Source organism: Peromyscus maniculatus, chromosome 4, assembly GCF_049852395.1.
Source record: "Peromyscus maniculatus bairdii isolate BWxNUB_F1_BW_parent chromosome 4, HU_Pman_BW_mat_3.1, whole genome shotgun sequence".
NCBI lineage: Eukaryota > Metazoa > Chordata > Mammalia > Rodentia > Cricetidae > Peromyscus > Peromyscus maniculatus.
Window position 1 is genome coordinate 98,949,897 of NC_134855.1, and position 17,193 is coordinate 98,967,089.

At 45.3% G+C, this 17,193-nt stretch overlaps 2 protein-coding genes across 4 annotated transcripts in view; one reads left to right on the forward strand and one right to left on the reverse strand.

The window, feature by feature from the left end:
* Positions 1–676: 676 nt before the first annotated feature.
* Positions 677–12,399, reverse strand: Zscan29 (zinc finger and SCAN domain containing 29). 2 transcript variants are annotated; one of them, XM_006994058.4, is made up of 5 exons: positions 11,948–12,399; positions 11,130–11,334; positions 8,372–9,064; positions 5,040–5,495; positions 677–1,922 (listed from the first exon to the last, which is right to left on the reverse strand). In XM_006994058.4, exons 1-5 carry the CDS (start codon positions 12,260–12,262, stop codon positions 1,054–1,056), a joined length of 2,538 nt encoding a protein of 845 aa, XP_006994120.2. In that variant the 5' UTR covers positions 12,263–12,399; the 3' UTR covers positions 677–1,053. The 2 variants fall into 2 exon arrangements, with proteins under 2 accessions (XP_006994120.2, XP_015843061.2); XM_015987575.3 differs by lacking the exon at positions 11,130–11,334 and having other exon boundaries at positions 678–1,922; positions 11,948–12,149.
* Positions 12,400–13,534: 1,135 nt separating this feature from the next.
* Positions 13,535–17,193, forward strand: part of Tubgcp4 (tubulin gamma complex component 4) — a 38,130-nt gene continuing 34,471 nt past the window's right edge. Inside the window, exon 1 of one of the 2 annotated variants that reach the window (XM_006994055.4) lies at positions 13,535–13,857. In XM_006994055.4, coding sequence (XP_006994117.2) covers positions 13,780–13,857 — 78 coding nt within the window. In that variant the 5' untranslated portion in view covers positions 13,535–13,779. The remainder of the gene's footprint in view (positions 13,858–17,193) is intronic. The other variant, XM_006994056.4, reaches the window with a different exon arrangement.

The following is a 17,193-nucleotide window of genomic DNA, read 5'->3' on the forward strand; positions in this document are numbered from 1 at the left end:
GCTTATCATAAGTCTATGAATATATGGGAAATAATTCAATACCACCCAATTTGGAAAACCCATAATGACTTGAATGTTTAAATAGATACTTTTATTTGTGTAGTTGAGTGAGTGTATGTGTGTGTGCAGATTGGTAGCTCCGCCATCTTCCCTGTCATTTAGGGTAAAGTGTATTTTACCTATACATGGGAATATGGCAGTGCTTCTGCTCCTTGCAATCAGTATTGAGCACCCACAGGCTGCTGCTCTCTCTCTCTCTCTCTCTCTCTCTATATATATATATATATATATATATATATATATATATATATAAAATAAGCGTGTGGAGTGTTAGAAAATAGACGACTCCTATTGGTAGCTTTAACTGCTTTTTCTGCCACCACATCCATCTAGTTTGCTCTTTTGGCTTCTAGTCCACAAGGGACAGAAGGGGAGGAGAGAAGAGAAAAATCAAATGAGATGCTATAAATGCAGTATATTCTATTACAGCCCTTGCAGACTCTACAAGAAACTAGGAAATCCAGTGTTCATAGAAGGCTATATTGTTTCCCTGACTCACTCTCTGTCTCTGTGTGTTACTGAGGATTGAATCCAGGACCTTGTGCATACTCGGCAAGTGCTCTACCACTGAGCTGTATCCCCAGCCCAGATTCTTGGAAACAGATAGAACCAAGTTGGACTTTAAACTCTCTTTAAAAGATAAATGAAGAGTATGCACAGGTTTAAGTGAGCAAGACGGCCCAATCAATGAGTCGTCTCACAACTTCTTTGAAAAACGGCTGAGGTGGGTTTTTCAGCTGAAGTGCACTGAATGACAGGAGGAGGGAGGACATACGAAGATCCACAGGATATACTACATATCCTCTCGAAGGGAACAGCACAGGCATGAGGGAGGAAGACGTTTATACCATCAGTTCAGACCAAATCTACTTTTCATCTTCAAACCACTGACATTGGGCTCGGCTAGATTTGGGAAGCATAAGGAACAAACGATGGCAGAAGTCCTGAGCGGTGCTTCCTCAGGCCCAGACGGAGAGGACGTGCCTTGGGAGCTTACGTAGGCCTGGGCTGTGACAGCAGCTTTCCTCGGGTATGGCTCTCTCGGTGTTTGTTAAGGGCAGCGCTCTTACTGAAGCACTTACCACAATTGCGGCACTCATAGGGTCTCTCTCCTGTGTGGGTTCTGTGATGTGCGCGTAAGTCAGAACTCTTACTGAAGCTCTTACCACAGTCAGGACACACATGGGGTCTCTCTCCTGTGTGTGTCCTCCTGTGAGCGTTGAAGTGAGAACTGTTACTGAAGCTTTTCCCACACTTTTCACACTGGTAAGGCTTCTCTCCTGTGTGGGTTCTCTGGTGGATTATAAGGCTTGAGCTCTGATTGAAGCGTTTTCCACATTCACCACACTGATAAGGTTTTTCTCCTGTGTGGATTCTCCGATGGGTAATGAAATTGGAACTGTCACGGAAACCTTTGCCACAGTCCAGACACTGATAGGGTTTTTCTCCAGTGTGGATTCTTCGGTGTCTGACGAGGCGTGCGCTCCGGCTGAAGCTTTTCCCACAGTCAGTACATTTATACGGATTCTCTACATGATGGGATACCTGATACAGGAGATGGGAGTTTGGGCCAAAGCCTTTGCCATATCTGAGGTATTTATAGGGTCTGTCTCCCAAGCCTGTTCTCTGATAAGTCACGACTGTACCTATATTCTTCTCTGGGAATGCTGGTTTTCTTTTGTTCGCTCTTTGGATCTTTTCCCACTGGCTTTCTGATGAACATCCATTCTTACTAGCTTTATCTTGATTAACATGACGGGGAATTTTCCTTTCAGACCTTGCAAGTAATGTTCTATGCAGCCGTACTTCCTCAGAAATATCTCGTTTAAGATTCTCTTCATTATAAAATCCAGCCTCAAAACCTAATACAAGAACACAATTTGAAAAGTCACTCATTTCTTAATTATATGTACCACAACAAAGCAAACCTGAGAGAAACAAGGATTACATCAGATGATTACAAGTAAATGGTCAGTGTGGTCCCCATTTTTTATCGTAAGTTCATTCTATTAAAAAAGGAGTGGGGTGGGGGCAAAATGGCTTAGTAGGTAAAGGTGCTGGTGGCTCAGCCTGATGACCTGAGTTCAGTTCCTGGAACCCACACAGGGGAACAAGAGAACCAACTCCGTGAATTGTCCTCTGACCTCCAAACATGTACCATGGGGTATGTGCTCCTAAATAAATAAATAAAAGTAAAAAACATGGGAGGTGCTAGAGAGATGGTTCTGAAGTCAAGGGCATGTACTGGTTTTATAGAGGACCTGAGTTCAGTTCCCACCGATATCAGGTGGGCTCATAACTCCAGCTCCAGGAAATCTGATGCCTCTGGCCTCCTTGGGCACCTGTATTCACATGTGCATAGCCCACACCCATGTGACATAATTTATTATGAACCACAGACATAATTTTTTTTAAAGATTTATTTATTTATTATGTATACAGTAAGCCTGAAGGCCAGAAGAGGGCACCGGATCTCATTATTGATGGTTGTGAGCCACCATGTGGTTGCTGGGAATTGAACTCAGGACCTCTGGAAGAGCAGCCAGTGCTCTTAACCTCTGAGCCATCTCTCCAGCCCGCAGACATAATTTTTTAAAGTATTTTAAAATCTTTTAAAATTGGGTATGGTTGTGTACACCTTTAATCCTAGCACTTGAGAGGAAGAGGCAGACAGATCTCTGAGTTTGAAGCCAGCCTGGTCTATAAAGCAAGTTCCAGGCCAGCCAGGGCTGCATAGTGAGACCCTGTCTCAAATAATAATAATAAAATAGTAAGGCTCTTGCCCCCAAATTACTATATTAGCATTATTAAAATTCCAGTGTTTTTCTACCTATCACATGCCTTTCATCTGCATAATCTCCACAGGAGCTAGTTAGTCTGTCAACCCTTTCTGAATACCCAGTCCCTGCAGAGACCCTCAGAGCAGCAAGAAGTCACTAGGTTTTAAAGAAGACAAGTTCTGTGTTTACAGAAAGATACTTTCCACACTGTCATTCTGCCACCTCTTGGTCATATTGTGGTCTTATTCATTGCCAGTGGTTAAAGGGCTTAGAAGGAAATGTCCAGGAACACTTCCTTGGAAATTTCTATAACCAGAAATAGTTTTGATAAGTCCCCTCCCCCTCACATTTCAATATACGTTAGAAAGAACAAAACAAATAAAAACAAACAAAAAACAGGGAAGAAAAAACATGCAGCAGTTTTTAAAGAGAAAAGCTTCACTAGAAATTCTCTCCAAGCCCTAAATGTTCCAAAACATTGTAATGTAGCCTAACTAGGCAACTTTTTAACATCCTAAAAAGCAAATGCCAGCCTTTCAGCCTAGGCTATGAGAACTGCACTTATTCACCTGTTTCAGGTTAACTCTGGATCCTGAATTCCCTGGAATACTGAATGTGAGACTGTATTCCACAGTATTAAGTATTTAAGGTGGTCCATAAAGTAAGAGATTTGCTGGACTGAGATTTTTTGGGTTTTTTTGTTTTTGTTTTTGTTTTTTTTTGAAACAGGGTTTCTCTGTGTAGCTTTGGAGCCTTTCCTGGAACTAGCTCTGTAGACCAGGCTGGCCTCGAACATACAGACATCCACCTGCCTCTGCCTTCAGAGTGCTGGGATTAAAGATGTGCGCCACCACTGCCAGGCTAACTGAGATCTTAGAATCTTTAATATATGAAAGTGTATTGTGAACCTCCAAAAGGGTTATTTAATATTTCCCAAACTCAGGAGTCGACTTTTTTTGTAAAATATTGATGATCAATGCAAAATCAGAATGCTGATCTAAAGACTTATGGAAGTGAAAACTAGTATTTATTGGATACCTGTTCTGTGCCTAGCACTGTGGTGGGGCTTCACTAGCACCTCAGTTACATCAACCTTTTATGTGGTTTCCCTTTCATTTGCAATGTGAATGATTAACCCAGAGCCTGGGGCACGTTCAAGCAAGCCCTCTACCACTAAACTACACCCCCAGCACAAGGTCTCAATGCATATGCAAATTTAGGGGCTAAGCAACTTGCACTAAATCACTTGGCTAATATTGGAGATTGGCATACACAATGACTAAACATGTATGACTCCAAAATTAAAACTCCTCTTCCTACAAGGAGGGAAACCATATTGGAATTTTTCCCCCTTATACAGCAACTAAGATTCAGTCAGTTCCCACAGAAACCTGCAGATAACACTGTATCTGAAGGAGTTGGAGACAGACACATCTCAGTGGAGCTCTTACAGAGAACCTGGCTTCGGTTCCCAGCATCGACGTTGGGCAGATGGCAATTGGCTGTAACTCCAGTCCCAGAAGATACAACACTCCTCTGGACACCACACACGTGCTGCATGTACATCCACGCAGGTCCACGTACAGACACATAAGATAGAAATACCTCTTAAAAATGTACCTGGAGAAAAGGGTTATCAGGTTCCTACACAGCCCTGTAGTTGACAGACAAGCTAAAACCAGACGAAAAATGTAAGCGTGATCTATAAAGATAAATTTCATTCACAGAATAGATGACATGCTACTTGGGAAATGTTCCTAATTCAGATTAGCTGCTGTGCAATCTGACTTTGACTTGGCAGCATATGAAAGTGATAGCAAATCTACAAAGTTTACAATCAAGTGATGCTGTAGTGTGCTGAAGGAAGCCACATTAATAATTTGTAGCTTTTCACTGAGCAACATGTTTTAATAGATAGGAAACATGGGGAAGAAAGGTAAGAACTCAGGAAAGCTGGGAATAGAGGTCAGCTCTCAATCTCATGGTTTTCTCTTAAGTCCTACAGCTTCCCTTTTGCTATTTATACCATAAGAACAGAAAGGATCTTAGCTGGGCAGGGAGGCACACACCTGTAATACCGCCACTTAGGAAGTAGAGACAGAATCTACAGTTTAAGGCCATCCTTGGCTATGCAGTGAGGTCAAGGCCAATCTCAGCTACATGAACCCTGTCTCAAAAAGCAAAAATAAAGAACCTTACCACTGGGGCTCTGGAATAAGACTGGGGCACGGGTTGTAACAGCCCCTGGGGGTATCTCAGGATCATCTTCGTCATCTGAATCTTCTTCTGAGTCCTCAGCTTGCTTCTCAGCTTCAGCCTCACTGGTTCCCTGGAGATAGCAAGAAGCTGTTTCTTTCTCCTGGTCATCACTAGGTGGGGCACCAACTCGGGCACTCACCAAAGCGTCCATTTCTTCAAAGAAGGGGCAGGTTTCTGGTGCTAGGCCATTCTTGACTTTCCGATAGCTGGTTTGTAGGCTTTTAAATTTGGTCCGACATTGCTCTGGGGTCCTAAGGAAGCCATATTCCCATAATCTCTCAGCAACTGCTCCATATAACTGGCTGTTGCGGTGACAGTTCTGGAGGGCTTTGTAGAACTGAGTCTCACTCAGAATTGCAAGGTAAGTCTTGGTTTCTTCATAGCCCCAGTGTACACCTGCACCAGAAGAGACATTTTAGCATCACTTAACCCAGAGTTTTAGAGCCTCAACTCTTCAGTCTTACTGCCGGCTTCAAGGAAAACCACTTAAGCTGGAGACATTAGCTCAGAGTGTACCTGAAGCATGCATGAGGCCTGGGGTTCAGTTTATAAGCAAAAAGGAGAGGGAGGGATGCCAACTAAGCTCAGGTTCCTAGATTTAAACGGTTCATATTCCCCAAAGTGTAGTGGTATTTGCCCTGCCCATGACCTTGAGCTATAGGGCTGTAAGGTGGTGGTACTTCCTGCCATTGTACCGACCTCTTAAAAGGAAAGGGAAGGTGGTCACATGGGTCCTCTTTTTTTTTTTTTTAATCCTGGGGTGATCAGACACTAGACGGCCTGGGAATTGAACCCAGGTCCTCTAGATCATCAGCCACTGCTCTTAATGCGGAGCCACCTCTCTCCTTGATGTTGAAGACTAGATAGTTACAGTCTTCTCATATCTTAGCTAGAACATATTGAGTACTAGAGTTAGAATCGTCAGGATAGGACAGCTATTGGAGTAATCATGGTAATTTGCCATTTACTTATGATCTGGACATTTAGCATGTCTTTCTTGTTTGATGTTGTTCTTGTAGGTTTTAGTTCCATTCTTGTTTGTTATTTCCCTTTGTTTTTCCCGGACAATACTTGATAATCATTCCCCCCCCCCCCCCCCCCCCGAGATAGGGTTTCTCTGTGTAGCTTTGCGCCTTTCCTGGAACTCACCCTGTAGACCAGGCTGGCCTCGAACTTACAGAGATCCGCCTAGGTCTGCCTCCCAAGTGCTGGGATTAAAGGTGTGCACCACCATCACCCAGCTAATCATTTTTATTGTATATAGTTTGCATTAAGTTTAGAACCTTCTTATTTAGACAAAAAGGGTAAATGTAGTGGTGTTTGCTCTGCCTTGGGTTACAGGGCTCGAAGGAGGTGGTGCTTCCTGCCGGTGTTGTACATGACCTCTTAGCAGACAGACATATGCCTGCATTATGGATGGTTTTGTTTCTGTATCTTTTAGCAATTTCAGAGAACTTTTATTAGTAACATTTAGCCATTTAAAAAAAGCCTTTCCACGTGACTGCTGGAACAGTCATTACACACTGTGATGGTTACTCTTCTTTATCAACTGGGCAAGTCTATGAGGGTGTTTCCAGAAAGATTTAGCCAAGGAAAGACCTGCCTTGAATGTGGGTGACACCATTGCAGGGGTTGGGGTCCCACACTGAATTAAAAGGCAGAAAGGAGAAAGCACCTGAGGCCCCCATGCGTCACTCATCCTGCTTCCTGACTGCAGATGCAGCGTAGCCAGCCTCTTCCGCTCCCACTGGCGCCCTGAGAGCAGCGACACCATGGCTTCCCCAGCATGAAGCCTAAACAAATCCTTCCTTACTTCCTTACCCAAGTGCCATAGTCTGGTATCCTGTCACAGTACCAAGAACAGCGAGTACAGACAGACTGAGTATGTGGGCAGAGGGCATTTCTCTTCCCATTTCCTAATTTTTCTGGAATCTTGATCCCAACTAGAAAAATCACTGGTCAGGAAAAAAAGACCTAAAATTGCTGTCGGCCACAATGCATCATCCCTAACTTCTCTGATAAATTTTTTCCACACTTATTTTCTTGTAATCACTTATAGAATGATTTAATATTTGATAGTCAAAGTGTAAAATACAATGTAAAGCTTCATGGCTTCAGAATCAACATTCAAACTAGTCTGGTTAATTTTGATGAGGTTTTTGTTTTGTTTTATTTTGAATTTACAAGTTTTTTTTTTAACAAACTCATAAAATTTTAATTAAAAAAAAAAAAGAATGACTTAAAACTCCAAAACTGCCTCTTTCAGAATCATATTGCTACCCAATTACTATCTTGGCCATTTTTCATCTGTTACTCTCTCCATTAAGCAACTCCAGCAAGAGCAGAGAGCTGAGGGTCTTCCAGTCTGTACTCTATCTGGGAAGAGGACTGCGGAGGCCAGAAAGAGCAAAGAGGCAAGAACACATGCTGTACTGCGGTCCACGTTAGTGCTTTAGGAAGAACGAACAGGGTGGTTCTAACTGTCCGAAGGAACCAAGGAAGGAGGGAAGGTCCACACAGTCCTCTCCCATCTGAGGACACGTCCTTCCATTATTCTCCACTTACTGGGAGCAGAGGAGAACAGGAAAGAACCAGAAGATGGAGGAAAAGTGGAGAGGCAGGAAAAGAGGAGAACAAAGATAAAGAAAAGCATTTTGCTTTAACCATGATTTATCCACATTTTTAAAAATTCACTGTTTAAAAAGGAATAAAACAGCCAGGTGGTGGTGGCATAACCCTTTAATCTCAGCACTAGAGAGGAAGAGCCAGGCAGATCTCTCTGAGTTTGAGGCCAGCCTGGTCTCCACAGCAAGATTCAGGACAGGCACCAAAACTAGACAGAGAAACTCTGTCTCAAACAAACAAACAAACAAACAAACAAAAAAAAAAAAAAAAAAAAAAAAAAAAAAAAAGGAAAGAAAAGAAAGAAAGAAAACAACAAAGTATCTTTTTTTTTTCAGTGAACCTGCTTTATAAACAGGAAAAGTATTTGAATGAAAAGAATTACCCCTTTGAAGACACTTGGATTATTTTCCTTGAAACATCTAAGTCTGAAGTTTGAGATGTAGCTCAATGGTATAGTGTTTGCCTAGCATGTGTGTAAGGCCACAAGTTCAATTCTCATTATTTGCTCACAGAAGAGAATAAAACATAGAGTTGAGAAGTATCTCTGTTCCCTTAAAGTGGCCAAGCTGGAGGTGACAATGGCTGGCTCCACGTCCAGGTTCATTGTTCCTCAAACCTAATCCCAAAGCCCAAGGAAAGCTTCTTACCGCTTGGGCTTCGGAAGAGGACAGACGCAGGTGGGCTGTCGGGGTCCTGGAGGGTTGCCTCCAGGTCATCACTGCCAGACCCTTCAACCACAGCCTCGTCTCCATCCTCATGCTGCCAGGCCCTCAGCCCTGGCTCCTCAGGCTCCGGGTCGGTGCCTGCCTGGCCAGAATGGCAAATGGCCTCTTCCAGGCCACTGATGGGCAGTGCAATGACCTGGGCACTCATCAGGGCTTCCATCTCTTCGAAGAAAGGGCAGGTATCAGGTGGATGACCACTCTTGACCTTCCTGTAGCTCTTCTGAAGGCCTTTGAACTTGGTCCGGCACTGTTCCAGGGTCCGGAGGAAGCCATACTCACGCAGCTTCTCAGCCACAGCCCCATACACCTGGCTGTTCCTATGGCAGTTTCGGAGAGCTTCATAAAATTCAGTCTGACTGAGAATTGCAAGGAGTGTTCTAGTCTCTCTGTAGCCCCAGTGCACGCCCACCACTTGCTCATCATCAAAGCCCCAGTGATCCTGTTCCACCCCGCGGCTTCTCTCTCTCTTGGATGGTAATGGATCAGTACAAACTTGTTTGTCTCCTGTGCTCTTTCCTTTTGGGACATCTTTCTCCTTGGAGCTGAACAGATCTGGGATCCATGGCTCTCCTTGATCCAATCTGGAGACCACATCGGGTGTAGGAAATGGAAATCCTGTTTGCAGGGGAGAAACCAAAGTATCACAGTTTGGACTGATCATAAAAACAACAACAACAACAACAACAAAAAAAAAAAAAAAAAAAAACTTTCAAATCAGCCCTGCCTCTTTCGTCAAAGAGATTTTATCTTCTATGTTCAAAATGGGCTCTCATATAGTCCAGGCTATGTAGTGGAGGATGACCTTGAACTTCTGATCTTTCTCCCACCACCTAAGTGCTAGGATTACAAGTGTGCAACACCATGCTGAGTTTTATGGAGTGCTGGGGTCAAATGAGGCCTTTTGCACACTGCACTGTACCAACCGAGCTACATTCACAGCCTCTATCTAAAGATCATAAAGGAAATGTTTTCAGAAAGTTCAGTGGGTGGTTGAAGAAACCTCAAGGGATGAGAAAGAATTGGATTTCTGTTCTAGAGCAGAACAATTAGAAAAGACGATATTCTACTGTGTGTTTAGAGCAGGTATTCTACTCCACGTTGCGCCCTAGCCTCCACGCTGCTGTGTGCAGGTGGAAGCACTTCTCCATTGGTCACTCCTGTCTCCTGTTTTTTTCACTTGAGTCCTGAGAATTAGATTCAGTGACTTCAAGAGGTTGGCGGGGAGAAGTGGACCTGTCTTCAACTTGTCTCTGCTTCACACTAGTCACCAAATCCTAAGTGTTTCCCTCAGCACGTCGTCCTCTCCACCTAAGTGCAGACCCTAACCCTCCCAGAGCTGGTACCACGGCAGTCACTGTCCCACTAGCCCCTGAGCTCATGTCTGGGCTGCTGAACCTAACTTTGTGTCCAGCAAGTTCATCCACTCCTGGTCTCTTCAGAACATGGTGCACTTTTGTCCACCTCCACGCCTCTCTTCCTCCTGTCCGCACTCACCCATCCTTTGGGAAGCTCCTTGCCAATGCCCTCAGGAGGTGTTCCCTACAGCCCCATCTCATGACTACACGGCCAAACCCTTACAGAACAACTAAGCAAGTCTTTAACACTGTTTGCTGACAGTCGAGTTCAGTACTTACTCATAATTCACTATTGTGTTCTTAAATGATAGTGTAAGCTCTTTGATAACAGGTACTTTAACAAAACGTTCATTATATGTGCATGATATATGGGGGGGTGCACCTGTTATAGTCGTTAGAGGCTGAGGACAACTTCATGGACTAGCTTCTGCTCCGGTCACCAGGCTTGTGCAGCAAGGACTATTATCAGCTGACCAGCTCATTGGCCAACAGGTAGGTAGGTACCTTTCCTTACTGCAGTGTGTGGACCCTTCAGCACATGGTAGGTGTTTAAATTAAACCTGATTAATTCTGCAGGTCCATATGTTGAGGGTGAGATATTTGCGATAGATGACTACAGACCATTATCAAACTAACCAAGAATGCTATTACTAGTCATCTTGGATGATAAGAACAGAATTCAAAACAACCTCAACAAGTTTTAAATAATAAACACAAAATCTAGTTCAAAAGAGCACAAAGAAGAAAAACAAGTTCCAAAAAATCAAGTAGAATTGACTGGGTCCAAAGGCACTGGAGTCCAGGGGTTACCAGGTGAACAAAGATCATACATAATCATATGCTGGGCTGTACTGGAAGAAAATTGCAAAGTTCTGAAGTAAAATTCTTACTGTTTTTACATAACAGACCTCACAGGAATAATACAGATGTAATTTCATTCTCCACAATTAATATTTAGAGAACTTGGAGTTCCAATATAGAGAATAACAAGAACTTAGGTCTAAAGAATGGAGATAATAGAGGGAAAAGGAAAACAACTAAAAGAAAGTTACCTTGAGTACAGAAAAGAAGCATCTATCACCAAGAAATAAGATTATTCTAATTATAATAAAAACTAGGCAGCTGTTCTCTGGCAGGATTACCTAAAGAAAAAACATAAGAATACTTACTGTACTAGAGGGTTGAACTACCTGTCTTCAGAAGGTCCCAACAGCCACACATTCGACGGTTTCCACTATTTCTGAAATCCCTTTCCCACTCACTACTCCCACCCCTACTTGCCAGCTTAAAACGGCTCTATCTTCCCACATTAAGCTACTCCTCACCGCTCCTTTGGAAAGTTCTCAGAGTCTCCTTTGAGTTCATCTGCTCCTGTAGTCCCAGGGCTGGGCTTCTTGCCCTCTCTTTCTTGGACACACCCCTGGGCTGGGGGTCCACTGACTCCTGAAGAACACTTAATAACGCCTGTGATGATTTCGGGGATGTCATCTTCTCCGAGTGCATTTCCTGCCCCTTTACAGAGACTGTGACCTAGAAATAACCCCTCATTAATTTTCATAGTCATAACAAGGGGCATTCCTGGGAAGATTATTTAATATCCCCAAAGAGACCATCCTTTTAAGGCAAGGACAGAGTGGTAGGGGTGGGGAGATTAGGACAAACAAATGTTTATTCCGTTATCATTAGGTTAGAGTGGCTGGCACTACAGAAAGATCAAAATAGAAACCCAAATACCAGCTGGAAAAAAAAAAAACCTTCCCATTTCTTCTCTATTAAGAAACTGAAGTCAGCCAGGCGGTGGTGGTGCACACCTTTAATCCCAGCACTTGGGAGTCAGAGGTTGGAGGATCTCTGAGTTCGAGGTGAGCCTGGTCTAGAGAGTTTTAGGACAGCCTGGGCTACACAGAGAAACCCTATCTCAAACAAACAAAAGAACAAACAAACAAACAAAACAACAACAAAAATTGAAGAGAGAGACGTACTGTAATAAGAGTAGGCAACCCAATTGGCTTCTCCAGACAAGCTCTCCTGAAATACAACCCTTCCGGAAGGGAAGTATGAAAGTCACCAAACCTCTTTCCGCCTGGCTGATCTTAAACTGCCCCTCCCAGCCTCACACTTCGGAATTCCCCCTCCTTCTCACCGACTGTCCAGGTGGCCCAGGCGCTCTTTCTAAGTCTTCCACCAATGTCACTGCCTCCTCTCCATTTTCTGGACATTGCTTTTGTACCCAGTTCTGGATCTCCCCAGGGAGCACAGTCAGGAACTGCTCTAGCACCAACAATTCCACAATCTGCTCCTTGGTGCGCACCTCTGGCCTTAGCCACCGACAGCAAAGTTCCCATAGTTGGCTGAAAGCCTCCCGGGGTCCAGCCACCTCCTGGTAATGGAATCTCCTGAAGCGCTGTCGTAGGCATTCAGAGTTAGTGCCATTTCCCCTCAGAGTGGGCTTGGCCATCCTTCACAGCAGAAAGGAGTTTCTCAGCCGGGCGTGGTGGCGCACGCCTTAAATCCCAGCACTCTGGAGGTAAAGGCAGGTGGGTCTCTGAGTTTGAGGCCAGCCTGGTCTACAAAGCGAGTTCCAGGACAGCCAGGGCTACACAGAGAAACCCTGTCTCGAAAATCAAAACAAAAAAGCAGTTTCTCTCCTCTTAGTATCTGGGTTCCGGTCTTAGGCTTAGTTCACTCTCTCCCCGTGCCCAGGAGAAACACCTTCAGATGAGTGTCTCTGTGTAAAACGGAGTTTCTTCCTAGAGTAACGGCAATATCAGAGGAATATCTTGTTGACATGTTTCAAGTCTTGCCAGAGCCGGCCAGACTTTCCATATGCCCCAAGTGGTCTTCAGAGGTAGTGCCATTTCAGGTCAGCAAACCAATGAGGAAGGAGAAAATGACCTTCCAAAAGCTGCATTTCTGGGTGGCGACTACAGCATTCCCGGGAAGTTGCAGAGAACAGAAAATCCCATCTGCTGCGTTCTCACTTCTAAATCTGATCGCGTTTAGCGCCCTAGATCAAAGCTGCAGAGTGAACTCGAGCGGCGTGGGACTCCGGACGCACTGTAAAGGTAAGTCAACATTCGGCTGAAGACAAAAGCCTCTGTCCAGCGGGGGACGGCTAATCCTCCCAGAACCTCCGCGGTCCTCCGGAAAGCCCCTGCGGTCCCCCGCCCCGCCCCGCCCCGCCCTGCGGGACGCCAAACTACGAATTTCCAGCCCGAACCAAAGTCAAGGGCTCAATGTTGGGGCTCTTGTTCACTCCTCCCAGACGAAGGAAGAACTCAGCAAGAGTTCGGGAGCGACCGATGGGAAAGCTAGGACTTGGGCTTCTACACTGAAGCGGGCTTGGGGGAGAGTCACAGGAGTTGGCAGCCCGAGAGGAGGCAGGAGAGCGGCTCCTGACAGCGAAGCCTGCCGGCCAGGGCTGCGAGCTCCTGGGCTCCGAGCGCTGCTCCACGGCGGCGGCTGCCAAGTCCCGGCCGCTTTGTCTTCCCCCGCTCCGGCCGGGTCACTCTGGGAGACGCCGTGCAGTCGGTCAGAATGCCACAGACCCTGCCAAGGCGTCCCGAGGACTCCCTCCGGCCCGCCCCTGGCCGCGTCTCTCTCCAGCTGCCTGTCACCTCATCCCTGCCCCTGGGCCAGCCTCAACCACTCCGCTCCAGCTAAGACCAGTCTCGCCCGCCAGCAGCCCCAGTCCGGCTCTCAAGCCGGAAGTCCGAGCGGGCCACTCGGGGCAGCCAAGGCGCATGCGCGATGGCACCTCCGGCGCCTCCTCGGCGCTCCGTGGCGGGAGCGAGCGGGTGGGCGCCTCCGAGCCGCGCGCGCTTCCGGCCCGCGGCGCGCGGCCCCGTGGCGGCTCCCCGCGCGGTGGTCTGCGGGGTTTCTGGGCGAGCGACTCGGTCGGGCGTGCGTGGGCGCCCGCAGAGGCGCTGAAACAAGAAGGTGGGAAACCTAGGGACTCCGAGGCCGGCCACAAAAATGATTCACGAACTGCTCTTGGCGCTGAGTGGGTACCCAGGGTCCATTTTCACCTGGAACAAGCGGAGTGGCCTGCAGGTACGGAGGGGGGGTCAGAGGCTGGGACGCTGGTGCAGCTGAGCCGCAGCGGAGGGGTGGGACCCGGGGGGACACCGGCTGACTGCGCCCGCGAGCCGTGACAAACCGGGGGCCGGCCCGACGTAGCTCTGCCTTCGGCGGCGGGGAACCCTGCTCTGCGGTCCCCGATTCCTGGCTAGGGAACCACTAGAGTGGATAGAACTCAATACTTTTCTCTACTGCCTACAAATTTACTGTTAAACCGAATTCCTAAGCGTGTATCTGGAATTAGACGATAGTTTATTATTAAAAAGTATATTCACGCTTGCATTGTTTCCAACAGGGTTTTGAAAATAGTGCAAATATATCCACAGAGTTCAAGACACTATAAACACTCAGTAAATTGTGTTGGATGAAAAAATGGGTTTGTAACCATATGGCGTTTCCCTCCTTTGGAAATTTCTGTACCAGGTGAAGAACTTGAAAGAGCTTTTACACTTAGAGGAAAGTGTAAGAGGAGTGTGTTGGTTAGTTCGTTCTTTCTCTTCTCTCTCCCTTCCCTTCTCTCTTTTCTCTTCCCTCCTTCCTTTCCAATTTGACACAAGCTAGAGTTACCTGAGAGAGGGGAACTGAATTGAGAAAATGCCCATCATACTGGGCCCTGGGCAGGCCTGTGCTGCATTTTCTTGAATCATGATTGTTGTCGAATGGCCCAATGCACTAAGGGGTGTGGGGGTCCCTCACCAGGTGGTGTCGGGATGTATAAGAAAGCCCGCTGTGCCTGCCAGATGGAGCAAGCCAGTAAACAGCATTCCTGCATGGTCTCTGCTCCGATTTCCCTTTGAGAAGGACTGTAAGCTGAAATAATATTTGTCACAGCAATAGAAACCTAACTAGGACTGAGTGACCGAGAATATAGTGCAGCGTGCATTATTTCATCGAATAGTCACAACAGTCTAGTTCAGAAAGTTAACTCCCAGGGTCACATAACTATTAATATAGCTTAGTCTTGAACAGAGGTCTTTCTGGCTCCACTATCAGAACTGTTAGCATAGTCTGCTTCCAATAATGATGCCTGGTGCTCTCAATAACCTAGTAACTTAAGTATTGCTTGTCGCCGCTTCCGAATGCACAAAACTGAAGTTTGGAGAACTTGATACTGACTAGTTGTGGCAGTCCTAGGAAATAACATCTGCTCACAGTGTGGTGTCTGTTTATAGCAGGACTGGCCTTGGAGGATCAGGAAGGACCTTTCTTCATCCATAAAACATACAAGTTGAACAGATTTTTCTTATTCCTTGTGGATGTGAATTTGGGATTTAGAAGTGTGAGCTTTTAAAATTTTGTATGTATATCTTTGAAAACTGACACATGGCCAGTCGTGGAGAGGGGAAATGTTCAGAATTTGTAGGTGCTTGACTGACATTTGAAATAAAAGCAAGTGACACCCAGGGTGTGGCAGAGATAGCTGGGAAGGTTTGAAGCAGACGTTTCCATCCTTGCATTCCCGAGGCCTCAGCTTTAAAGTGATTTCTTTGAAGAGTTGTGTTCACGCCTTTTGGTACCCTTCTCTTGTGCCTTTATTTGTTATCACAGCAGTTTGTTTCCTTTCTCAGACTTTGCACAATGAGTTCATCGCTTGTTGTTGCTGCCACACTGCTGCTTCTGCAGAGATATTCACTTACCCAGAGAGAGCACTTTGCAGTGTCTGCCACATAGTAGATGTTCATATATTTGTGGAAAAAGACAAAAACAGCAAATACTATATGCTTTCCAGAGAACAGTATTTTCACGTTTGATTAAAAAGAACTGTTGGGACTACCCAAGGTTTAAGAAAGTCATTTAACTGTTACATTGACTATATATATGCCTACATGGAGCTAGATATAAACACGAGGATATTGGGGTTTTTTGTTTGTTTGTTTGTTTTTCGAGACAGGGTTTCTGTGTAGCTTTGCGCCTTTCCTGGAACTCACTTTGTAGACCAGGCTAGCCTCGAACTCACAGAGATCCGCCTAGCTCTGCCTCCCGAGTGCTGGGATTAAAAGTGTGTGGCACCACCCGGCAAGGATATTGTTTTTACACAGCTGTAAAAACCAACATACAGCTCAATGCTAAAGCATTCCTGGAGTATACACGTGAGGCCCTGGGTTTGACCTTCAGCCCCGGAGAATAACAAAATAAATGTAAACAAAACTACCATGTCAATAGATTCAAATAAACATTTTAATGCAGGTTTGTTTTTAAATTTAATGGTTGTGGATATTTTATCTGTTTGTATGTCTGTGTACCACGTGCATGTCTGGTGCCTGTGGAGGCCAGAAGAGGGCATTGGACCTCCAGGAACTGGAGTTACAGAAGGTTGTATACCACCATGTGGGTGCTGGGAGTCAAACCATGCATGGTCCTTTGGAAGAGCAGCACATGCTTTAAATGCTGAGCCATCTTTCCTGCCCCATACTGCAAGATTTTTCATCTTTTTGTACTGTACACAATTTAAATGAGATATTCTTTGTTGTGTAAGGCATAATGTTAAATAGCATTTGTAGTGTCTCCTCCTAGATGACAGTATCACCCCTTCAATTGTGGCAAGCAAAAGTAGTTTTAGACATTGCCAAATACCCTCTGGAAATAAAATTGCCCCTGATTGAGAAACCTAGATGTAACATGATAGTGTTTTGTTGAAACTAAATTAGCAACATTGAGTTTAATAGAGGAATTCAGAGCCAGGCATGATGGCTTCTGCCTGTAATCCCAGCCTTTGAGAAGCTGAGACAGGATGATTGCTTTGCTGTGATTTAAGGTCAGCCTGGGCTGCAGTGTGTGACATTCATATTCTCTCTTAGAGAAAGGGGGGTGGGGGACAGAGGGAGAGAAGAGCAGAAGAGAAAAGAAAGACCTTACAAATTTGGCTCTGTGTTATATATATATATATATGTGGTATCAGTAACTTCAAATTTCAGGGTATTTAAACATAAACTGGAATTTTCTTTTTTAAAGATTTATTTATTTATTATGTATACAGTGTTATGCCTACATGTATGCCTGCCCTCCAGAAGAGGGCACCAGATCCCATTATAGGTGGTTGTGAGCCACCATGTGGGTGCTGGGAATGAGGTCTGGAAGAGCAGCCAGTGCTCTTACCCTCTGAGCCATCTCTCCAGCCCTGGAATTTGTTTTTAAACTAGTGTATGTGTGTATGATACGTGAGCATGAGCATACATGTCACAGAGTCTATGTGGAGGTCAACTCTGTAGAGTCAGTTCTTTCCTTCTACCTTTATGTGGGTTGCAGGGATTGAACTCAGGTCTTCAGGTTTGTGTAGCCAATGCCTGACCCTCTGAGCAATCTCACTGG